The sequence below is a fragment of the Cephus cinctus genome, unplaced genomic scaffold (assembly GCF_000341935.2).
Source record: "Cephus cinctus unplaced genomic scaffold, Ccin1 Ccin1_scaffold1922, whole genome shotgun sequence".
In the NCBI taxonomy this organism is placed as follows: Eukaryota; Metazoa; Arthropoda; class Insecta; order Hymenoptera; family Cephidae; genus Cephus; species Cephus cinctus.
In genome coordinates this window covers 200,391-227,146 of record NW_014334059.1, presented here as the reverse complement: position 1 = coordinate 227,146, position 26,756 = coordinate 200,391, and the positions used below count along the sequence as shown (strand labels likewise).

The 26,756-nt window shown below is 38.7% G+C and overlaps 1 protein-coding gene across 7 annotated transcripts in view; it reads left to right on the top strand.

Annotated features, from left to right (window-relative positions):
- Positions 1–26,756, top strand: part of LOC107273986 (zwei Ig domain protein zig-8) — a 52,313-nt gene that overhangs the window by 6,133 nt on the left and 19,424 nt on the right. For all 7 annotated transcript variants that reach the window (XM_025091287.1, XM_025091283.1, XM_025091284.1 and 4 more), the window contains one exon: positions 16,895–17,146. In XM_025091287.1, coding sequence (XP_024947055.1) covers positions 16,993–17,146 — 154 coding nt within the window. In that variant the 5' untranslated portion in view covers positions 16,895–16,992. The remainder of the gene's footprint in view (positions 1–16,894; positions 17,147–26,756) is intronic.

Sequence of the window (26,756 nt, the reverse complement as noted above, 5' to 3'; positions counted from 1 at the left end):
AGGGGGGGGGGGGGCATAGTTACCGGAGACACTATTAAAATGAATTCACCAGTTGAATTTGAATTGATTTGAAGCTCAACAGAAATAGGATGACGTATCGCCGAAGGGAATCCCAAAAGCCTGTAATTTATCCTCTGCTGTGTATCCATACTATATATATATATATTGCTTGTCCCTCTATGGTCATGTAACCTTTGATACGTTTCACCAGCGAACAGTCTTTACTCTCAGTACCTACGCCATTGCTTTCGTTTCCCAGAATCATCGATCCGGAATCATTAGCGTGAGAACTTCAATCGTAGACTTACGGATTAATCGAATCTGTAATGGATGCTGTGACTGGAGATTTTGCATGATCTATATATAGTGCAAGGTCTATGAATGTCATGTGAATATATATGTACATATATTGTGACGTGACCCGCCTGGCTTGCGGATGCACGAGCGAAGGGCTGGCCGAAGATAACGTTGAGTAGTTTTCGGAATTTTCGTTGTCGGTGTCGAGCTAAGAAAACACGTTACAATATGGTTGGCAGCCATGACTTGAATAGTGGCGCAAGGTCTTCACTATCCACAAAGTAATTTGCATCATGGGCGCAAGCTTAAAAGTTTTCGACTTTTTCACGAGACCCTCTATTAGGATTGTAGTGAAATGAGAAAAGAACGCCGGTTGGTTAATTAAATTTTTCTAATCAATTCACTACTGATCAGAATTTTTTTCCTCGACTTTTCTCTCGAGTTACAACTTTTTCTTAACTTTAGAAAATATTCAGACGTTACCGATATGCCCGGCGTTCATCGCGTATCGAGCATAATGGGTATTGAAATCGATACCAAGGATGCTGCTTTCTAGAAGAAATGTATAATTTGCAATTCTCGAAATGTTGAGGAAAACGTACTGCAAAGCGTGGTATGTCCCTAATGATAAGCTGTAGTAACTGAAAAATGATACCATACTGGGAGGAAACGCTCAAATTTACATTTTACCATGGACCAGTAGTGATTCAAGCACACAGAGAAACAGGTGTACGTATCCATACCTGTTACATGGCTGTGAGCATCTCCTCATTAATTATGCACACGTATTAATCTTTATGCCAAGCGAATAGACCGAAACGACAGACACGGTCGTAAAACCAGAACGAACAGAGAAGAGGAAGCTCGTAATAGGTCCATAGAGTGAAACGCGATTGGTGAATAAATAAAAAAAATTATCGTAATTAATAACATGAAAATTGTTGAAAAACAAAGGCTTGCGTGAAAACAAAAAAAAAATATAGCAGCATGTAAAAGATGTGAAAATCTTGAAATGGGAGAGGGTCAAAGTGCGTAGCAGCAGGTACCCTATAGAAACAGTGGGAGATCCTAATGACTGAGGCGAGAATCTGACGAAGATTAATACATCCCTATATCCATCGGGCTTCCCGAAAGAAAGCAGAGCGAAAGAAGGAGGCGACGTGAAATGAAAAACAAAAGGCTAGATGGAAGCACGAAGAAGTAGCAGTCTCGAGTAGAATGTTCGGTTTGGTTGTCGGACGTTAAATGGGTGCGAGTAAACAGGTAAAAAGTGTCGAACCAGGATGGCCCGTGTGCCGACGTCATTGATCCACAAGAGGATATCGTTGCGCCTCCTCGAGGATCCTTCCCTTAGGTTGGAAAGTATAAAAAACGATTGCCGATCGATTTCACATCCCCAACGGGCACGGAGACAGAGAAACCTGAGTAACCAAAAACCCCGAGGAATTTTTCGGTAGTACTTTTACCGCAGGCTCACGATTTTGTAGATTACTTTTTTTTCTATTCCCACTATTTTCCATCAGCTGTATACAAAAGTTGGGTATGTCTTACACAGGGAAAAAGCTTTTGCCGGTTGCACGAGAACTAGGAGGAATAACTATGAGTTGGTCTAGTTTGAAAAATGGGCCAGCTTAGGGCTGTGGTAATTATTGGATAATTAGCGTGTAATGGTGTACTAAAGTAAATTGGATTTCGACAATGCTGATAGGCAGCAGAGTCGTTCAATTTGTCGGCAAATTTTTTTCCGCCGGACCTTTAATATCTCTGGTACAGGAGAGGAGTACGTGTTTTCATTACGTAAGTCTGCTTTAGAAGCTGACTGCGTCATCGGAAGATAGGATCGCTGGGAGAATACGAAAAGTTGAAAATAAAATATCGGTATACAAAAAATCTGCAATTTACGCAAAGTACGTAAATATTAACGTAGAGGAAATTCATGTCGCGCATTGATACTTTGATCCACGCATAAAATCCACCCTTAATGAGAACGTTAGGGCAGGATGATGAAATCCGCGTTTGACCCTCATTACGTGCTTTTTCGCAGACGACGCTTTCATTGACTGTTACAAAGCCGTAAGAATTACGTAAAATTCTTTTTTTCGACAAAAATTTATTTATCGACTCTATCTATTCCAAAATCACTACCTTATTCATCCCTTGTATTTACAGAAGTTCATTTACTAGTCGCAGAATAAACTGGTGACACCGGGTATAAATTTCCGAAATGAAGATTTCGGAAAAATATATTACGACTTCTAATAACATTTTTTTTAATAATTGAATTATGATTTAATTCAATGATAGATGCATGGCCGATTTTAAATACTCGTATAAATTATTTAATTTTATTATCTAAATCCGTTATTTATACTACGAATTACTAATTATCACAATCCCATAGATCCTATACTGTTATAATGGCTATGTGGATACTGGTACATACAGGATCTGATATACTGATACCAGTAACGATCGGATATAGAGGCAATCGTCAGCTATTTATGGTCACTTATATTGCCTCATAAAGAAACGTTACTATAAATAATGTTACTACTATCATCGGAAATATTGTCCAGTATTCTGGGAACGTTCAGACAGCAACGTCCTGTATAAACACAGTATCTGCACATCCATTCTAGAAACTTGCAACTTAAGTACCGAGAAATCGACGGACACAAATAGTTAGAAATCGTTAGAGCTTTGCGACTTTTTACGATTCCTTCAGCCGTTTTTGCATAACCCTTAAAACGTCATTTTGCGGTGCAAACAGTCATTATGTACAGTTTAGAGTTTTCCCTTTAAAAATTTTTCACTAGCGTGCAGCTACGAACGCGACGATAGAAGCGATTCGGATGAACTGCAGTTTCTAGTTGAAGTTGTTAATTTTCCAATTTCTTGTTCGCCTGATAAAATTTTAATTTGTTCGGTGGACTGATCAAAGTCCTTATAAATTGGCATTCAACTCATCACCACTGATCCCCACATACGCCTCGATGATAACGCGACGTGTGGTTCCACATCAATTCGTAAAATCTAGGTCGGGCAAGTGTGTGCAACGTTAACGGCAAAGAGGACGTCAACGTTTGCTTGCGATTCTCTGGGTTCGTTCATTCTGGCTGCGTGATCGCCACTGTGTAAATTCCCGCTGCTATACGAACTACACGTGAGCCAACAATGTAGGCGTAACGCGATTAAAATTCTTGCGAATAATCCTAGACTGGTCCGTACACTAGAGAAATTTAATGTGAAAATTGGGACGACGAGGAAACATGTTTACCTGCGAGATTGTAAATTTTTTTCAAAAGTAAAAATTTAGTTCACAAGCCACAGTAGGATTTGCGACCAAAAATAATTTGCCAATACGCAGTTTATATAAGTTTATGAAAACATTTCAATTGTCAAAATATTACGAGTAAACAACAAAACAAGCTGCAAACTATTTATTCCGTTTCGCGTGTATGCAAATATGCAAATTTACTACTATTGTATTTTCAGAAATTATCTGTTTAAATATTTGATGAGAAAAAAAAAATTTATTTCTCTATTCGAACAGCTCGAACGTTAAACAAGGTGATTTTACAATCTAGCGAAAATCGTGCTTCCACGTAAGGAAAAAATTGATTCAGGCTTTCTTTTCATTGAGATTTTATTTTCATTGAGTCAACAACGTCACGGATTCCCCTTTTCTCCTGTCAACCTATCGGGTTCACTGTAACCAGCATCCATTTAGCAACATTCTAACTCAACGGCACTTCGTTCCATTCCTCAAGGCCTCGCGGTATTTATTGATCGCTCCTGTCTCGATATTTCGCGACTGACGATAAGTGAAGCAGCGTCGCTGGTAGCAGCAGTGTTAGCAATAGGCGTCTCATCGCCACGAGCATCGGCGTTGGACGTCGCCAAGAATACCAGGGAACGAGAGAAGATGTAATCCGTCAAGCCGGTGGCACATTCTGGTAACGAGGTTACGGAAGACGCGAATGAGACTATTATTGTCCTCGGGAACTGAAGACGAAATTTCCTAATGATATCAGAAGGGACGGAGCAGTCCACTGTTTCGTTCATTCTTTCTCCTTCTCACTTTCTCGTCCCTTTCTTTAATTTCTTTCTCTGACAAAAGCATGCTTTGCGAGAGGAGAAGGTAATATCGTTCCAAGAAGACATTCCCATAAAAAGGAAATGCGTAATGACGCGCTGACCTTCAACGAAATAAATTGCATTGTCAGGAATTTAATTAATAGAATTTTGGAAAATATTAACCAAAAAAAATTCTACCAGTAAAAGCAAAGATGAAAAAAAAAATTAAATTCAAACGTAACGCTCCAAATGAGGGAGATGAGATAAATAAAATGTGGATCAAAAGAACTGAAAGTGAAGTAATCAAAAAAAGAGAAATGCAAAGAGAAAAGAAAAAATGTGAAAAATAGAGTCCAGGGTGAAATTCAGCGATAGGCCAAGAGTAATAGCAGTTGGGTACGAAATTGGAATTACTTCGATTCGCAGTTATAGTGGCTGACCTGAATTTACGGAGAATTCGACTTTTTTCGTGACCGGGCAGAACTTTCTTTCTTCTTTGCTTTCTCTTGGCTGAAGGCACACCCTTGCATTCGGTGGTGGCTTGTTGCCCACGGAACTTAACTGTTATTTACAAGCTCGCCTTAGTCATTGTCCTATTGCCAATCGGGCCAATGTATTAAATGAGTCTGGCACAATGTGTAGTCTACCTACTACATACGATCTGGGAAAAAGTTCTTCAATTAAGCAGCAAATCCTTTCTGTATACCATTTCTAGATTTATAAGTTTTTCCTAGTTTACGGTTAAGGACTATTTCTCATAGAACACTCAACAAATCTTTGTCGCCTCTGTTCAATATTTCATTCTTGCTAACGTACTTCAAAATCAAAACATTCGAGAGAATTAACTTTTTTGTCATTAACGTAATAATAAAACTCAGACAGAATATCAGGTAGAACATTCTTCGCGAAATTGTCTTTACGTTTGAAATTTGTCTAATTTCAAGGATACATCTTGTACTGTGTTATTAATATATTTTACTAGAAACGCGATTACACGCTAATTGAATCGGAATAGGTAGTTCAGTACTGAGGTCATAGTTAAAATATCTGAAACCAGTTGACTATTACCACGCAAAGGCTTTTGACTTTAATAGTTTCAAGATAATTGATAAAACCGTTATTACGTAATTTTATTATTTCAATGATACACTATATAACAAATAGAAGTTATGAATTTCCTTATTTCGTTAAAAGCTTTTTGTGCCGATTCTATGAAAATTTTGACAAGTCTGTATATTTTATAGTATCAATGTATTCGTACAAGAACTTTATAATTATTGGTATTGCGGTAAAGCCCTGCTTATACATTTATTACAGAGCCACGTGACATTTTCTTGGGTATAGTAATAACAATTCTCCGGCCCTGAAATGGTTCTTGATAAAGGAGCGGTCTGTGATTAATTAATGATCTCAAAAGCTTCATCGACCCATCGCGTGACGTTTTATATTTCCTTTTGTTATTTTTCCCACCTTCAAATTACCGTACGACTTGACCATAAAAAAAAACACTCAAGGCTACTGACTTTTTTGAAAATTATTTTTCAAATAATTCAACGAATCAATATCAGATATCACCTTCTCACGTGACGCAGATACAGGATTAAATTTGAGTCCGCCCTAACGTAAGTGTACAGGTGTACAGTTTCCTTTAACTTCATAAAGTAAATGAGAAGAAAGTATCAAGAATTTTCTCGGCATTCAAAAGCTCTAGCGAGAAGGGTGGCAATTTATGCTTTCGGGAAGCGAAGCCCAAATATTCATGTAAGCGTCGAGTACGGCAGAGCTTTTCGGCACGAAACTAGTTTTATTTATTAGAAAACTCCGTAAAGCTCTAATGAAAACTTTGGACAAATTAATAGTCCCCGCTCCGTACTAAACCACGTCGATTAACTTTTTGACACTGAGCTTTTAGAAAACTTGACAATCAAACAATCGATTGACAAATTTAGTGTCATTAATTACAGAATACAATTTACCATAGTGACACAATACAGTAGCTGGAGGAAGTATCCATATACTTTATAATAATTATCCTAATGGCAATTAGTTATATTGACTCTCTGCCAACTATTGTAGCTTTACCACTCTTGTTATGTACGCAGGACACATATTATGTACTGTAACGTATTTTTTCTTAACTCGACACCGATAGCGAATAATCCGAGAACGATCTTCGAGAATCAACCTCCGTTATCTTCGGCCGTTCACCCTTCGCTCATGCATCCGCGAGCCAGGCGGGCGCCAGCCAATTGTTTTTTCACCGGGAACTGACGAGCCGGTATGAACTGGGAGTTGGGGTGGAACAGGCCCAACTCCACCAAAACGAGAGCTCTGAGGGAACCTATCAGATAATGCGATAACTTAACGGATCCTGTAGATTTTTGGGGACGCGTAAAATCGAGAAACGCAACTGGACGCACGAACAGGAGCGGACGTTACGGAAATGCACGGCGGCTCAGGCGGCTAGGTTGAGCTAGAGAGGGTCGGAGTAAGAGTCAGGCAAATAGTGCGCGATACAGAGAGCAACGGATCGAGAACGTAATAGAAGGATTCGGACGTATCAAATCGAAATCCCTTCACCAATTGATAAATTGGGAGACTCACCGGAGCTGGTGCAGCTGATCCGTGAAGGCCGAGAACCGCATCCAGGAGACACTCGGGTGGGCACTGCACTAGGACACGACACTACACCTCCGGAACACTCACAGAAAATCCATAGAACTTCTTGGACTTCGCGAGAGCAACGCGAAAACTGTACGAACGAAAACTTGCTATACGGTATTGAAACGCGGTTAGAAAAACTATCAACAAATAGCACGGGAGCGCGAGCCAGCTCGTGACACCTCGGTCGGTGCCCCGAGACAGACTGCCTTAACAATAGCCAAATTCGAGAACTAATCATTCTGATCATCTGATTGGTCGAGATCCTTATAGCCGATAACTTTTCCATCTCCCTCGAGTCGTCCCTTCAACCAAATCGACAGCGTTTCTTAGCGAATCGGTACGTAACTTTTGGAGATCCTCCACGGCCGCTTCCCCAGGTCATCGGGCGACAGCTGGGTACCACATCCTCAACTCGGGCACAAGTTACTCCCCTGCCCTTAACCGTATCAAAACTATAACTCCGGAGTCGCCTTGTGACCGTGAATTGAAAAATCACGTTACAAAACATAAGTAACCACGTCCATTCAATTCCAACCTGCAACATGTCTCGCAGAAACTTTCACGACGCATAATACTCGACAAAACAAACCAATCTAACGTTAATAATTGACATTAATTCTCGAAAACAGTTCAGTGGATAAAAATATTACGGTAAACCAGGACCTAAGAGAAAATCTCATTGGCGAACATCTTAGGAATTTTAACTACGCTGAGTATTGGTCGATCTTTTTCCTCTACTTCTACCTTTTCAAATTCTTCATCTAATTCTTCATCCTCTTCATCTTTCTTATGACAAGCTTTCTCCGATCGGCAAAACCAGGTATCAGAAAAAGTTCGATAGAGGAAAAAAGCAGCTAGGGGAATCGTCCTGGGAAATACTAAAGTGAACCACTGAATATCACACGATACTATACTCCCCGAAGTATATTATACTATAGCGAAGAGTTTAGTCGGCGATAGGGAAACCTTTAGGGGAAACGAACAAGTCGCGAATAAGAAGCTTTGAGACAAAAGCATCGACCTGGTTTGATACCACAATTCTTTCCGGTACACCAACCTGACGACCTACAACGAGAGAAAAGTTCTATAACGTGTAAGTTGGTAGCGTTACACGAGAGTATCAATATACATATATACCCGACAGTATACGTCCAACGTATAGAAAGTACCGTGTCATACTTTTAAAAATATTTTCGAGATAATAGAGTTTCGAGAGATTAATGGCGGCGGTACGTGGTCAACATTGGCTCTCGATGTGGAAGTGAGTTCATGTGAAATATTACATCTGCCACTTCCTTCACCGAAATAAATCTTTTTCTTTTCCTACATGTATAAATTTTTTAATTACATCACTCGATTCGATTTTTTAAATTACGACCGGGTTCAAAAATTCGATCCCAACATTTTTTTTCTACCGCGGGTCAAGCTGCTCAAATTTTACATCCCTATTTCGCTAACCAAAGAATTTCATTATACACGGACATTTAACGAATTGGGGTTGCCACGCTAAACCTAACAGATCATCCCTTCGTCAGAGACTGCCAGTCATTAACGTCTTCAGTTTACTTGCTGAAATACTCTCACGCTATTGGCAGAGTAACGTATGGCCCGGCAAAGGCATAACCTTTGCTTTGCACCCATTGCCCACCCACTTCACAAGCAAACCCTTCAGGGTTCAAGCCCACGTCTTCTGCCATCAACTCTTCTCCGGGCTAAAGCTTACCCCATGGTCGTTTCACCCTTTTCTTTTGAAGTTCATGCGCAACCTTCTATATCTATATAATTTTTACGTAGGATCCACTTTAGTCGAATGAAGTTCACGATACCTTAGTCAATATCGATTCAACGTTAAATTAAGCATCTTTAATGGACGAGGGTTAAAATGAAATTCATGGATAAAAATTCATCCCCTAGCAGAAGATCAGCTAATGTCAAATTCTCCCACGCACGTGTGCAATAACGTTGAAACTACCTAAAAACATTGTGAATAAATGACAAGAAAAATATTCTTAACATACGTATTTACTGCCATGCAAAAATGTAACCCCGTTATCAGCTTCATTTTTATACTTTCCATCCTCGTTGAATTAATTATAATTTTCCAGTTCACACGTCGCGTACCGAGAATCCGAGCTAGGAATACTCCTGCTTCATTAGCTACTACTTGTCCCGCGTACTAATTGTGGCTATTGCGCTTAATGCCGAAACGTTTCCTTAGTCTGGACAAACACCCGTCACGTTACCATGGAAAACAACAACGGAAACGCGACCATCGTCGCGGAGATAACGAATGCAGTTAAACCGGGTGGACTGCGGGGTGGAAGAGGCGAACTGGGCGGAAAAGGATCGTGAGATGCAACGTTTACGCGATAAGCTCACAGAATGCCAAGTGGAATTAATGGTTTAGTAGCCAGATATAATCTATGGAGAAATTACTCGCCTTTAATCAGTATAAAGAGATATGCGTGCGACATGCCACAGTGACGTTGCATGATATTAGAAAAATTTATATTGGACACCCATTGTTTTTCTCTTTATATATGATACGCAGAGTATACTAGAAGAGCGTACTGTTACGGTATCAGATTATATGGCACTGATGGAGTGCTTGCAAGCAGGTTTACCTCGGTGATATGGAAATAAAGGTGAACGAACATCCAAATTCCAGCTGTCCATATGTAATCCCGACCAGTGTTTAGGGTTGACGTCTTTGTTGTGGTAGGATTTGTATTAATGAAAAAAAGAGACAATCCGAAATATTCTGATACGAATGGATGCTGCGATGGTCTTGTGGGACAATATGTGCTGCAGGGAACTCTGAGAAATTTTATTGACATACAAGGTGGAAAATCAGTTACGTTCGAGTTTTATCGTTACGCTTTGCCACTCCTGTCACCCTTGACAGGTTTCCTTGGAGATACAGGGATGCGCAAGGAGGTTAGTGGCGCTGTAGGGGGATGGAGGTTATCGCGGAGTGGGAAGACTGAATTCTTTAGGTTGAAAAGAAAAGAAAAAAATTCTTGCTCCTTTTTTATCTCGTTCTCACGAGATTTGTCGGTTTCACGTCGTGACGTTGGTAAGCATGCATTTCTGTCAATGAGCTCGGATAAACAGTTTGTATGCGAATGAGGTTACGAAATCTAGAATCCACTTGGGTTTTATGCTGGTAACGGGCATTGTTACGTACCCTTGGGAAGTTACTAGGTCGCTGACGAGTAAAACGCAATGGACCAACCCTCAGAGAAAAAGATCTCGATTATACATTTGCAGACCGAGATAAGGACGAAGGCAAAAAGTCGAAGCCGTCGTATATTCGAATTTATTTCCTATACCAAAGATAGCGTAAACCAAACTTCCAATTATTTCGAGAAGTTATTTGCCTCCCCTGTAACCGTCTCCTGGCTTTCGTCTCATGTTGCTCGGACTTTATCTTCCACGTCCGAGGAATCGAATTTGGACCGTCTGATATGTATGAAGCTTTTTCTCCTTGTTTCGTCCCTCTGCGACATAATAAGGGTACACTTTTATCTCGCCCATAGAGACGCAACAGCGAGTCACGAATAAGCTTTGTTCGGTTTCTTTGCCTTTTTCTTATTTTAGAGTTGGTACCATCTATACGAAAAGAGTACCATGGTAAATAAATAGGGTTGTTATTAGGGAATTTTTTTTTTCCAAAGGGAAAAGACGGGCAATGTGCATACACACACGTACGTTTTATGTAGGATACTCAGAGACCCCCTGCTGGATACTTGACACGGTTGCCAACCACACGGTGCGGCTGTGGATTAACATTTTTCTTACTCGTCTTGCCACTTTTCCTGCTGTTTCACGTGTAACGACTTTTCCCTCCCAGCCGTCGCGTACGGTTTGATCCAAGCGCCAAAGAGATCCACTAGCAAAATATAAAAATCAGTTGACAACTGAAGTAAGATACGGTGATTTCACCAATAGTAAAAAAAAATACTTTAAAAATAAATAAAAATAATAAAAACATAAAAATAATAAAAATAAATAAAAACAGGCCGCGATGATCTCTGCTTTTCATAAATACTTATCGTTATACATATGCACGAGTTTTCCAGCAGGATCGCGCGCCCTGCTGACCACTCGACGAAGTAAAATAATGTAAACGCCGCAGCAAAAGTTTACCTGTTTTAAGAACCCAGCACGTCCGTTATGCCGCGGCGACTTTTGCATTGCAAATGCGTTCACTTTATTACGCGGACACAATAGGCGGCGAGCTGGGCCGCGCATATTTCAACTAAACCGCGAAGCGCCTCGGTGAAAACGCAGTTTTCCCTTTACGGTATCTGCATCTACAGTTAAATCCCGTGTAGCATTGCGAATATTTTTCCTTTTTTCCTCCCTCGCCCTAATCTCATTTTGTTCCTGTTACTTTTTTGCTCGCTTCGTCCGCCTCCAAGGTGAAAGGTTCCGGAGGTGGAAAACTGAAAATCCCATAATGACGTAATGATGTTTTAATCCCAACGCTACCAAGGCGACTGACTAATTTCGTAGGATCAGCTTGCAAAAAATTTATATCAAATTCTTTTGAACGTATCGTATTAGCCAATCAGCCTACCTCCGTAAGATCCATGAATAACGAGCGTAATCCAATTCTTTTTTTACACCCCCCATGTATGTTCTAGCTCATTCCACGTAATCAGGATTAACATGTTAATTAACGAATGATCCACCCGGTGCAATATTCACCGTAGGGAATTCATTTCCGAGTCATCGTCAACGAATTGGATTCGGAAACTTCACGTCTATCCTAAACACGCCGGTTTCTGATTGACCTGAAATTCCCGAAGGATCCCGAAGTATCTGTATACGAGTGGGTATTTGCACGTACACGGTATAGTATATGCGACTATTGCTTATTGGGAATATGGAGAGTTCCTTTTTAATTTTCTACATCTACTAGTAAACTATAAAGCACTTGGTGAAATCTCGAAAATTTTAAACAGATGGGCGAATCCGTGTCTGTCACTTCAAGGACGTAGCTCAGACGTATAAGAAACTGTAAGAAATTTTAATACGAGATGTTCGACGACATTGCGAATCGTTTCTAAAATTTGTAGGGAAAATATCGTAGAAAAAAAAGCTGAAGCAGGTGAAAATAAAAAAGAAAGTTAATCCGAACCTACCTTTAGGCAATTTGAGTTCTTCAGGGTTCCCCTCCCCTTCGCGTCACATTAAATACGCATTTTCAATTTCTCAAAAGGCACCAGAGCAATTCCAATGGACAGAGACCTAACGTGAATCTATTGGAGTTATTACGAATGAAGTAGGTTTTCCTACCAAGTCTTTTCTTTTGTATCCGCACACAATTTGAATACAGCAACTTGTCTATCTTCACGTATACAGCAAAGTATCGATGCGTTAGACCAGTGAAATGGAAACATGAAAAAAAAGATGTATACTCATATGTGGTATATACTTGAAGATCTATTCACAGATCAGCCATTCATCAATCCTATTAACTGTTGAGTCCAATAGGGGCTGAGGTGAAATAAAGAATTGAAGGCCAAGAGGAAGGCACAACAAGGGCAGCCAATTTACGAAAAGAATAGGTGAAACAGGTTGAACTCTACGCGAAAGAATCGACGAAGAAAACTCTGAAAGTTTCTCATGGTTTCTCAATGGCGCGAGGCTATTTCGTGCGTCGAATTGCAAAAGGGGAATAGCTTTCCCTCTCGTCGCTCATGAAAATTCTGGTATTCTGGAATTGTTCGATACCCCGCGATACGGAAAAGTTTCCCCGATGGATTTTGATGCATGTAAATGCGCGTTCTCGCGATATCTCCCTACGTCCACTTTCCCATCGAGTATCACAAGAATTGTTATATCGAAAATATATTTACAATCAAAGTATACGCATAGAAGTCTATGAATATTACTTGCCACGTAAATGAGCTATTGGAAATCTTCGTAATATATTCTTTCCTTTTAGCATAAAAGTTCATATATATGAATTTTTCCAATCTACTTTCACTACTGCCCACTAAAAGATAAGAAACTTGGCTTAGATACATCATCGACGCACCTGCCGTAATTTCCGGGGCTTCATCGTACTTTACCAACATTCTCTCTCTCTCTCTCTCTCTCTCTCTCTCTCTCTCTCTCTCTCTCTCCCCCTCCCTCTCAGTCACTCTATCCCCTTCTCAGTTTCCTATGAAAAAAGTCCCAACGACGGATTCTTGGGCTTTTGGCACGACCGACGGAAATATAGAAATCCTACGAACGGGTCATTAAGGTTGGAGGAACATTAAACGTTATATGTGGATTCTGTGAAGTTATTCATTTTCTGTGACACGCTCGAACCGAGTTTAGTTAATAATTAATCAAGAACTGATCCACCTCGGGTTAACCTCATTGTTCTCGATACATCCATGCGCACCTCTGTACTTCGACTAATCGCACAATCGAGTAATCAATATCTTTGATGATCAGGTCGTCAGCTGTGTAAACGTAAAGAGAACGTAACCGTAATATTTGTACGGATTAAGGTGTAATCTACAGACTCACTCAAGCTATCAATCCGTCTTCTATCAGCCTTTGAAGACCCTCCCCCCGGGGCTGAAGACTACTACCCCTAAGTACCATAATCGTATACCCTGGTCTAGCCTGAGCGAAGGGATGCCTGGGAAGCAGGAAAGCAAAGTAAACACATGTTATATGCTGTATTACCAAGATACAGTGTCTCTCCGATCGAGAAACTGAGGTTAATAACCGTGTGGTTAAGGGTTCCTGGGAGGATTACGAAATTTCATAACTGGCTGCAGAAGGGTGCTAAATTAAATCTTTACGTTTAACGTTTATTACTTAAATGAAGGATAAGATGGTGGAGACCGGGTACACTTATCTCCATCTGTCGTGAAATACTGTTACTGCAAAACAACCCCCTAAGCGTTACATACCTATACCATCTTCGTTTTAACTCCACTGGTGTTGACGATTTATTTTTATTGTTCGTGCACTTTGTTTTATGCTCTGCGGGGGAATTGGCAGCGGGAGGGAGGCAATTACATATTTTCACGGATTTAATAGGATTCATGCAGTGTGTAAACCTCGGATATTCTTCGATATTTATGACGGATAATAGGGGACGATCGATTCGGGTAATAACGATTTCTACGACGTTACCATTTCGACGTTACTTTTTTCAGAGCCGATTTCCTATCTGTATGAAAATGGTCGTTGGGAAAGATATGACTTATACTGTAATCCACTATTGCCAGACTGAACGCAGATACAAAAAATATATCACGGTGAAATTATTACTTTTTTTTTTTTTTTTTTTCACGGGTACACTTTAATCCTTCGCTTTGCTTGATTACGTTAATGTGAATTCTTCGTTGGATGCTTAAGCACTGGCTGTTATCTTCGTTCATATGGATTCTTTCTGTTCAAGTGCTATTTGTAACTCGTTAAAATATTACGTGAATATTATATGATACGGTAAAATTTCAGTCACGTTTTCAAGCATTTTTCGACGAATTTACTTGTCTCTAGTTAAATATACTTTATAACGTTTAATATTCCTTATAGACATAACTATCAAATACAAGTATCAGCAGCATACTTTAATTTTGAGAATATTTTGAAAAAACAAAACAGAGATAATTATTATAATTGCAACCCCTATCTCAGCTAATAATATAGATAACATCAATCACCGTTTGAACAATACTAAATTTCCATATATGGACAGGATGTAAATGCTTTCACACACATGCAGAACGTATCGCGCTGATTATAACAGTCTGTTTAGAATTTTCATATTAAATTTATTAGACGCGATATTTGCATACTGAATTAATAAATTTCGATCAATCAATTTGATTATATTTTTTATCACGTTTTGTCCATGTTTCGACCATGTTTCGCCCATATTTCGAAAATGCTTAAAATGACGTCTTTGACCCTGTGCATATATGGCGTTAGGTCTATGTATTCATCCGGTACTCATTCGTGGGGTCAATCGAGCGTAATCAAAGAACAAAACGAAAATTTCTCGTTCCGGTAATGAGGCAATTCTCCCGCTAGAGTGCACTAGCGAAACGAGACAAAAAAGCAGAATATAAAAGAAATGCAAAAAAACACCAAGTGGAAAAGGGATAAAAGAAAAGAGAAACATCCAGCTGGAGAATTCGAATCCAGGAACGAACTAGTACCTGGCAGGTACGATTCTGTTGCCATACAATATTCAATCATACATGCGGCTCACGATTCCATCCTACGTTCCGAACGCATACGTGAACGTCAGTGCGACCTCGTGAAGTACCTACGCGTCCCTGTACAGATAACAGAGCCGACTGGGATGGCATCTGAATGTCGATGCAAATCGATAGAAGGAAAAAAAAGGAAACAGCTCTAGGTCCATATTCGCTTTTTCGTGGTTTAGAAAAATCTTTCACGATGGAGATTTCGCAACGAGCTGTCAATTATTTTACACAGAGCTTTCTGGAGGTTCAACAAGTACTGTAGGCTAATTTAAATGTAGGATTGATAAAGCGTTTGAGCATTTGTGGATGTATGTACGATACAATGAAATTGGAATAATTAATTATAAATTTTGAGGAGTTTTATTGGCTTCAAAAGGTATTGGCGATATTTATAAATATATTAAATTTGGGTTAGGGTTTTCCGTTTATGCTAGGTATTATGACTTTACGACTTTATTATGGCATTTTGAATGACACATTTATTACGTACGTAGCTTTCCAAGTGTATTTCAGTTACCAAGTATTCGTGATTTTACGGGAAAATTTACTTCATCTCAATGTCACTCTTTATGGATAACTCTTATTTACACGCAGTCGTAGTTATTTCTATGACTATAATGTTTCGTATTCAATTTTTGGCTCGTACATATATTGATTGAAACATGAAATTTTATTAATACGGTGTTAAAATAATTTTGAAGTTTAATATATTTTTGAAATTTTTTAGCGGAATTAACATCGGTTTTTTGAAGCATTTAAAAAAAAAAAAAGTTGAAGAAAATATGTATTTACTTGAAAACAAATATTTTTTTTTACCATCAAGCGAAGTTACTGGAATTTATTGTACACGAATAAAATCTGTATTATCGATTTATCCATAAATAACTGATGCACGCTTAATGCTCTCTTAACACTCTAATGGATTATAAAACTGCATAATAAAGCTTATGGTTGTTACGTATAACAGTGTATCAGTGTGACGACAACCGTATAGGTAACAGCACAGTACGGTACGTGACCCGTTTATCCAATCAGATCATTGACTCCATGGTAATTGAAGGTTGAAAAAAATGTTAATATTCGAATTGATTTGGCATTGAATCATTTCTGAAACTCATTTCCGTAAACCGTAAGGCAAGTCCAATATCAATCAGTAGGACTGGCTTACGCCTACGATTAAAGTAGAATTGTACGGCGAAACAGGAAATGAAATTTTCTTCGTACTGTATTTTCTCGTTTCCTCCAACAGCCCCTTTTATGATAATCTTGACAAGTCCATTAATCGGCGTCAAATATCCCGCTGAAAACTTGGGAAATATCCGTGGATCCAAAAAGTTAATTAACTAGCGCCCAAGGGTGGTTCTTAATTAATTACGATGTAAGGGTATATTTTGATTTTTTTTTTTTTTTTTTTTTTTTTTTTTTTTTTTTTTTTTTTTTTTTTTTTTTCCATATCCCTATACACTGCGATACACGAATACCTTAATTTAAATTTTTTAATATTTTTTCCTTGTAGCGGCAAATATTGTCAAAAGACAAAGTTCACGGTGATTTTTGACAATTGAATTTTGGATAAGACAATTCAAGGTGTTTCTGACTCTGGTTTTTCATTTTTCTTTTTTCAGATTAGGAAAAAAGTCTGATGGTAATTGTTATTGGTTGCGGGAGGGGAGGGGGGTGCCGCTGACAGAGAAGCTTCAGGGGATGCCAAGGTCAGAGGAAGATGCCGTCGGGAGCAGCTTGGGGGTCGAGGCTGTTCCTTGTCTTAACGATGACCACGATCGTCATAGCGAATTATCATCGTCAACGCGATAACTCCATATATCGAGAACATTATAGTGATAACGTGAGAATGCAAAATACAGCCCGGGCGCAGGGTGAGTTTTTAAATTTAATTTTACATATTCTCTTTAATAAAAAAAAAAAAAAAAAAAAAAAAAAAAAATTCTTTGTTAATGAGTATTTTATTTCGCGTAAAAATTGATGAGCACAAATTTTGCTGAATCAAGCCGAATTTCTATTCGGTTGGTTTATCTGTCACTTTCAAGATCGCATCGACAAAATCATTTTTTACAACCTGTTCGACCAGCCGAACATTCGAAGCAATGCCGACAACTCGATTCTGCAGTAGATAGAAATAGAAACTATTGACGGACCCTCGAAATGCTTTCTAACGATTCTGCAATTTTCCAGAAACGTCAAATTATAAGATTTAACAATAATGCCTATTTCGTCCTCGGAAATGACAGCAAATAATTTATCCACTCAAAGTCGTAGGAATTAACAGGATTTTCCCAGATAGAGACGACCTAGTGCAATTCTTAATGTACCTCGCACATGTATGAAACTATTAAGCAAAACATCTGCGAGAGTAAATGTAATTATCGGTAAATGCTTTGGGGCTTCCTATTTGAAATTTTTTTTCAATTAAGTCGCAGCAAAAGTATGTATAGAAGAATGAACGAGGGTTAATTTCAGTTGAAGTTTATTTTGTCAACTTACAACTGTAACTACGAAAAGTCACTAGAAGATGATCGACTCAATATTTCCAGCCTGGTAAATACGAATTTGCCAATTGGATTATTGAAAATTACTGGCAGTCGACATACGTGCTTTTTGTTGTAGATCGTCCTAAGGTTTTTTATTTCAATTGGAAATTGCCAAAGCTCGAAGGACAAAGACTCGAAGCGAAGAATGAAAACTAAAAGCTCTGTCAGGTCCAAGGTGTACCCACCCCCCTCCCGCCCCAATCAAAAGGGTACATCATTGTCAGAAGAAACAGGAGCGTAATCTAAGGGAGCCAGAGGTCCTTGCCGTGTGGCAGACTCTTTTCTCCCATAGTGGTGTTTCGCACCCCTTCACATCCCATAGCCATTGTCTTTTTGCTGCTGATGTTCCAACCTGCACATGCTGAGCAGCGGCTAAGGAAGAAAAACGAAAGACCGCCCAGAAAGGAAAAAAAAAGCTCAAACCGCGCTTGCGGATGACATAAAATACGTGTGACGTTACCGAATTATATTTTATTAAAGAAACAAGCCCGCCGACCAACCTTTGTCGAGCGTCCGTGGCAGGTGGCGATTACTTAAAATTTTTTACTTCATAAAACCACTGTGGAAGTTTTACGATTTGACGCGACATAGCTTGATATTCTTATTTTGCATATGTACGTTATAAAGTGTGACAGTAGCAATTCGATTCTTTAGCTATTGACATACTAATAGTTTGGTCAAATCGAATTGAAAGGGAAATGCGGTACACGAAATATGATAAGGGAAATTGAATTAATAAAAATTATTTTTTCAATTTTTAAAGGAAGAATGTATTTTGATTATTAAATTTGATTAGCTCGCATTTGCGTAAAGGATTGAGTTAATAAAAGCTCTAACAGAAATGTTATCCACGTGGTAGGACCATATATGCAAATAGAGAACGTTAAAAAAAGCTTTCAAATTCTCTGCACACGAAAACTTTCCCATGTCACGTGCGACGAAATTTTTGAATTTTTTTTTGTTTTCTACCACTTTTTTGACAATGTACTGGACGAGTGTGACATTTGGCAAATCGATATCTATGGAAATGTCCAAGCGAGTGACTCGGCTGGTCTGTATTTCAATACTAATTGATATCCGTCCAATTACCAGACGATTCGAATTCCCCAATATCGAACCGGATCGCAGTGATTACGTGTTCGTTTGTTAAAAGGCCTAAAAAAAGAGAAACGAAAAACAAATACGAAGTAAGAGAAATGAACTTGACAAATGGATCACCCTGAATCGAACGATCGAACGTTTTGGGCATGCTAAAACAGTCGTAAAGAAATCCCTTATTAAAAGAAGAAAATAATAAGGAATTTCGATTTATGGTAATTACACCAAAAATGAAATCCTCAAAGACAAATAACGAATGTCAATATCTCCAGAAATTTCGTACTTCAATTTCTCTTAACCGTAGGAAAAGTCAACGTCGAGTCAACCCCCATCTAATTCCATTTCATCCCCTATACCAAAACTCTGCTTGCGCGTCTTATTCTTCGGTGAGACAAATCATTCGTTACAGACATCAGGTTCCTCGCGCCATTTGCTTTATGCAACTTTCCACTCGGAATAACCTGAAACGGCAAATCCGATTATTATATATAAAACCCAGACACATAATAGCATACGTAAATTTGATAATCGCAAACAATATTCTTACGCATCATACCGACCGCAATATTTCATCAGATAACACACCCAGTGGCCGCCTTATCAACGATCCAACCTAGGCGCACAGTCCAATCAACCGACTCGAAGGAAAAAGAGAAATAAAATTTTGTTCATCTCTTTGGCTTTTCTCATCTAACCTTTCTTTACTCCTTTTCCTTGAAATTTTTTTTTCACAAAAAATAACCTGCAACTAGCAAACCCTGCAGGCCGGCCAATAACTCCGTCCCCGAAGTAAGGCTCTCTATAGCCCACGCGACCGAATCATGGAACCTTTTGCGATCCAGTTGCAGATACCGGACGTTTAAGGATTTAAGACTAACGATCCTTGCTTTACGTTTACGTTCGTTTACGCCAGCACAGTCTTAAGATCGGTTCGCCGGTTAACCGGCAGAATGGATAAACTCGTAAGGATTGTGGATTTAGCGTGTAGAAGAGATTTAATTCACCGTCCAAAGTAAACAGTAAAACCGCGAAAGAGCTGGCTTCCATTAGAGAAAAGTTAACGGTAAGAGAAATGTCCATTTTCAGTAGGTACTTCTCGGCTTGAGTTATGGGTCAATACTTCCACGATGGAGCTTTCGGGCTGTCTTATTTATTTAATTACTAATTACAGGACGCCTTATGTTAATTGGCATATTTCTCAATTACCCAGCTCTACCTGCGACATGCGTTTCTTTGCTTTTAATTACTTTATTACGTAACTTGATGCTTATTACAGTTATTGCCTCTGGGCCAAACTGCCGCTCAGCAACCGTACCTTGCTTCCACCAGCGCCAAGCCGGTTACCTGGTCTTTAGGTGGGATAAGAATTTTCTCAAAATTTTTCATTTCATCTAAATTCTAGGCTGGTCGCATCAACTACATCAATAGTTGCGAACAACGTACAATTTTGCACGAGCACATTTATTGCAAGGAATATCACCATAGCGTCATAGGGAGTCTCCGGACACATGACCGATGACCTGGGTCGGTCACGCCGCTGTTCGCAGTTCATACGAGACATCGCGATTACATATTCGTGTAGCAGTGGTCATACACGTATTCGAGCGATGATCCATCTCGAGATGCCAGTACTCTCCTCTTGGTTCCCACGCCGCAACGGCCGCGTATCTACTTCTCCCAGAGTCACTTCTCGACGCCGTCTTGAACGATCCATCAGTTTTCCCCTTGGTCACGTGGCGTCGCTCCTTCTTCCTTCGGGCTTCTAATTGCCTGAACTTGCGTCCCGACCGAGACCCGCACTCGAAACGGAAAATTAGACGGAGTTCTTTCTCCCTATATTGATACACCTTCCCCGTGGGTCGCCACCGATTACAGTAGAACCGTAGAGCTCGTGAATTGCAAAAACAATAAAAACCCTATTACAGAAGGAAGACAAATATTATTGGGCTTGCTCGCGAAGCCTCCTTTCATCCTTTACCTATTCCTGTGTGGTGACGACAGCCTCATTGCAGTTACCATATCTTGAAAGGCAGCAGCATCCGAATTGTCAACTGACATTATCGTATCCAGTATGGCCGTGGATTTATTTACGTTTCAGAAAATCTTAACAAATGTTTTAAAGTTTTTCCAACCCCACGAAAGATATCCCATGTGAACATTCAGTCGGATTGAAACTTTTTCAAAGTTCAGATAGCATCATTTGCACCCTTGAGAAACACCGAACCACGCTCAAAGTAAAAAAGGCTGCTTTCGTATTTGACGATTTTTATGCAAAGTACAAGCAATCGAGTTAGTAAAGATTTTTTAAGAAAAGCACAAAAAATATCGTTTACGACGTTCGTGTCGTTTGTAAGCCATATGAATTTCGTAAAAATTGTTTCAACAGCGCAGTGGACGTCCGGTTAAGCTAACGAAATAAAAGCAATATAAAGAAAACGCGGTGAAGTGATTTTATGTTCACGATACAAATGAAATTCTGGCTCAGCTGGTCAGAGGGAATTACTATCCAATTATTTACCTCTTTACCAGTCACTATTAAATTCCCACAGTACAGCTCAAACCTTTTGTTTTCTTTATCTCCTTCTCGGCCATCAAAGGATACCCTGTACCTCGAGTAAACCAAAGGAACAAGAAGAACGATTTATTTCTCTGATAAATTCTACAGTTTCCACAGTGCTATTCTTTCACAAAGTATTCCAAACCCAGAGAGCCGATCATGCCGTATCTTTAAGAGTGATTTCTAAGGGGGGAAAAATGAAGAAAGTAAATCAACACTCGGGAATCGAAATAATATTGTGGGTGTTCATATAAAACCGATTCGATCTTATATAAATTATCCTTCATGTTTGTTCTGACAAAATCAACACTCTCGATCGGGGTAGGTAAACATTAACCGCAGGCCCATTTAATACCATTTAAGATGATCCTTCACCTCTTTGCCACTTGATTTTCGCACGCAGCATCCCTGACCATTAGATACCAAGAAAAAAGATTCTCAAGCTTACCCCAAAACGACTGAACGATCACAGTGTAGTTATTTTTCTGTCGTATCCACTTTATTAGAACCGTCATAAATTACTACAGTAATTGACAAGGGATATTGCGTATTACGCCTGCTCTTGGGAATTCTGATCGTGGCTTTTCTGGAATTCACTGTTATCGATCTGTTTTATGCGACGATCCAGAAGCTATAAGTAGATACGAAGATTTATTTAATTCCAAGTCCTCCTCCATTTACTTACAAATTCTACCTGATAGACGTGAAAAACTAACTCCAGATCTCTTCATGGCATGAAAAGTCATTTTACCGGGAAATTAAAAAAAAAAACCTAATATTCATCATGGGTTCACAAGATCAGAATGATATTCAGGACGCAGATTGATACTTGTCACATCCAGATAGTTTTTTGACGTAACTGATTAGAAGAAAGAAGGGAGACGATGATCTTGAATTTTTGTCTTTTATTAATTTCTAACGCGCATTATACTTTTTCAAGCTATAGACTGTTATGAGGTTTGTGCAAAATTTGTCGTAAAGAGGAAATACCGAAAAATAGTATAAATTGCAATTTCTTAAAGAGTGAAGTGAAAAAGATTTTATCGATATCGACAAAAGCACCGTTCTTTGTGTTGATTTTACTCTCTTTGACTTTCTATTATTTTCTCTTTTTATTATTCTCGATCCTTTTATTTTAATTGTATTTTCCTTCCTCGTTTCTCTTCCCGTGTCACCCATCCAGACACACCTTCAGTGTATCAGAAAAGTAGGCAATTTTCCTTAAATTATAAATATCAAACTTTTTTCTTCTTTCACTTTTTTAATCCCATCGTCTCACTCGATACTTTCACTGTACAACGATACACATTCCACATGACGTGAAAGCCTCTATTATGGTTACGTAGTTATGTTATGTGACGGAGGCAGCCTCTATTATGTAGATGGTCTTGTACTTATGTATTACAGAGGCATACATAATGTATCAGACACAGGTGGATTTTATCAAGCTCGAGTCTCCTATCTTCTTGGTTCATCAGCCAGTGTATCTTGCGTTGGACGTGCGCGTAAATTATTTACGTGTACGACACCCCTACAATTTTTTATTTTCATCCCTGCCTCGCCTCCGTTTCCACAATAGCTGCACTATACGCTTTGCAAGTAATTGAAACGCCGTTATCATCCATCCTTTGAAAGTTCCTAGATACTGATGTCGAGTATGAAAAAAAAAAAGAAGGAGTACATTGACGATAAAATAGAATAAAAATAGCATTGAAGAATATCACAAAAATATAATTCAATGTACAGCGTGTATTTACGTAATAATTATTTCTTAAGGTACATTATTACCAATTATCCATTTTGGTCCTGGGACAAGTTTCTGTTTTACAAGTTTCAATGTATCATGAGGTGCTGGAGTAATTAAATTCTGAACTGGCATGATTTTAGAATAGATAAATTTTTATGTACCATATGTAGGAACGATTTTCGATATGATGAAAAATTTCGAACCTTCACAAATGTAAAATAAAAACAGAAATTTTCAGTCAGCACTATTGATGAATTAATGAATCGCTTTCCGGAGATTTTCGTGAGATTTTCCATTGGGAAACAGGGTATGTTGGTACTATGGGACAGTAGGTGAAAAGGTGGTGAGCTTGGTAGGATAATAAGTAGGTACTATTCTATGATGTGGAAAATCGTCGGCGAATGCAATCGGGATTTGTTTCCTATATGAACTCCCATTCTTTGCTAAGCGTCAACTGAAGAGCGGGATAATCACATGGTCACAGGAACAAGGGATCGAGCGAGGGAGAGAGAGAGAAAGGACAAAAGAGACCAAAGCTCCAATCTAGTAATTAAGCTTTATGATTGCGCTGAGTTTGCAAGCTTTGATCAGGTAATCGTTGCACCTTATACAAAGGGAATAACGTCACTCGAGTTACTGCTACTTTAATTTAGATACAAACTAGCTTTTTGACTATTTTAAGAATTCCTGCAGGAATATCGTAACATTTCATTCGTAATGACGACCCAGTGGGTACCTGGATTTTTTGGATTTGGACTCAATTATTATGAAATAAAATGCTCTCCCCGATTGCCACTCACTTTTTTTTTTCTTTCTCTGCCTCAATTACGTCTTACGGGATATTTGACATTTATTTGACACCTTGTGGAAGATATATCACAATTACGAGGTAAGTAGCTTCGTCCAATTCAAGCTTGAATTATTGGTTTCAGCAAGCTGCTTTAACAAAACTGATGTTCTACTTTAAAGAAAGAATACAGTACTTTATTATTTATCGAGGTACGTCGTAATGCGGACAGACGGAATCATGAAAAAGTGGCTCAATCAGCTGAGTCGTGAAAAGTTCAAAGTCATTCATTCAACTTAGTCGAGCGCGAAAAATTTCTCAAGCTTTTACTAACTTGGAAAACTTTTGTCGCGGCTTTAGGCGTCCTAAGTCCTTCCTTGTGAAAATCCTACAGGACTGCGGGGTCCTTCTCCTTTATTTAAAATTGGATCGCAAACATTCTTGTTGTTTACGCTAATGCACGGTGTGAAAAGTTCTTTTGATACATCCCGTTGATTATTTTCTTTACTTTCTTTCTTAAAATCATTTCTTATCCTTTTCTCTCCCTACCTTTCTTTAATTCACTGAACTTTCCTTCGAAGTAAGTAGCTTTTCAAGATCGACTGCCGGCACAGCAAAATATTCTCTGTTTGAAATGAAAAAATATTTATTTAATGCAAAAAAAAATGTGCAAATTATAGATTCTCTATTTACTTTGCTAATTTTCCAAGAATCAAATGTCACGAATCATTTCATTCCTTCTTTAGTGAATCACGCATTTCAAATAATTTATTAAATTCGATCAAATCCAGTTGCGATTTTTGTAAATTTATTTACTGAATTTGTTACTTTACATATTTTTCTTGCTCTCACTTCGTATTCACTTTTGCTTTTACTTAACTAGCCAATATAAATTGGAAGCAATATCGCGATGGCTCTTGTATACATAAAGCAGTAGGGTACTCTCTTCTTTTATCTCTTCGTGCACTTGCCTGTCTAAGGATTTATCTCTCGTTTAGTTCTCGTAAAAAGATAGTATACCAGTATAAATCTTACACCATTCATTTCACAAACTCTGTTCAAGAAGCTGAACAGTAATTTTTCGATTACCTAACCCATCGTAACCCTGTGATCTTGCTTTTATATAGACGACATAATATCGTTGGCTCGTTCGAAAAAAGAAAATAGAAATTCACTATTCATTACAAGATTCTTTCCCAAACCTAAATATGACTAACTAAAAAACCATAAAATAACTGTGTCTGGAAAATAACGAAAATTTATATCATAATCAATTTATATTTGAAGTATTTAGAAATTAAGATTGAATTAATGCGTATACACAGTACATAACAATATATCAATATGTATACAATTGACAAACGATTTTTCAAAACGGTATATCGTCATCGCCTTTGATCTTACGTAAATGCAAAGTCCTTCGCAACACGATAAAATACAACGGACAAGAAACGATGCGATTTCGTTTCACTAGAAAGGCGCACGAGATAAATTTCCAAATAATAAAAAACAAAAAATCAATATTTCACAGTAAATACACACAGTCGTTAAACCGCGATTTTACACGAAGCACAAACTACAAAGAAAAGTGAAAAAAATAATTCCTTAAAATCAGACTGAATTAAAAATTAGAAGAAAATCAAAATTCCATCAATAAACTGGCGACCTCTCTGATTCAGCACGGTACTACCGGTCCCTTACCTAATCTAACTACGAAAAAGTCAAAGAGTGTCACCGTAATGCAATTTTTTTTTTTAATAGTAACCATAAAAGTCCAAAATCTTGTTTTTCAATAACCCAAAAAAATTTTTCACAATTCCTTCGCTAACGAATTACAAACAAATATCATCTAAAACTGACAAAGGGTGCTCGAATGATGAATTTAAGCAGTGCTTCGTCAATTAGTCAAGTTGGTATCGTGTATGGAGCAAGAGCGAAGTTAGCTTGGCAGTCGGCATTGAGTCGACGTAAGAAAAGTTGAACACGTCAAGAAAGCTTTCGCTAGCAGGAAGAATCGAGAAAAGACTAGCGGGCAAGACAAAAATTTTTCATAATTCCTTCGTTGACGAATTACAAACAAATATCGACTAGAACTAGCAAAGGGTGCTCGAATGATGAATTTAAGCAGTGCTTCGTCAATTAGTCAAGTTGGTATCGTGTATGGAGCAAGAGCGAAGTTAGCTTGGCAGTCGGCATTGAGTCGACGTAAGAAAAGTTGAACACGTCAAGAAAGCTTTCGCTAGCAGGAAGAATCGAGAAAAGACTAGCGGGCAAGACAAAAATTTTTCATAATTCCTTCGTTGACGAATTACAAACAAATATCGACTAGAACTAGCAAAGGGTGCTCGAATGATGAATTTAAGCAGTGCTTCGTCAATTAGTCAAGTTGGTATCGTGTATGGAGCAAGAGCGAAGTTAGCTTGGCAGTCGGCATTGAGTCGACGTAAGAAAAGTTGAACACGTCAAGAAAGCTTTCGCTAGCAGGAAGAATCGTCGTGCGCTTTGACCGAGGAAAAACGAGCAGGCAAGACGGATGGTTTCTTTCGGCTTGAGTACTTCACTTTCGTTTCCCATATAAAGCAATATGACGGAAACAAATGGTTTTACCGCGAATATATATTTATTGCGCCAGGCGGCATTGCAGTGGTCCCTTCAATTTAAATGTGTCAGTTCATAGGTAGAAGACCCGACCGGTGCTACGCAATCGTCTAAGTTTCCCCGGGTGAATTGGTTTACTCCTCGAGGGTAA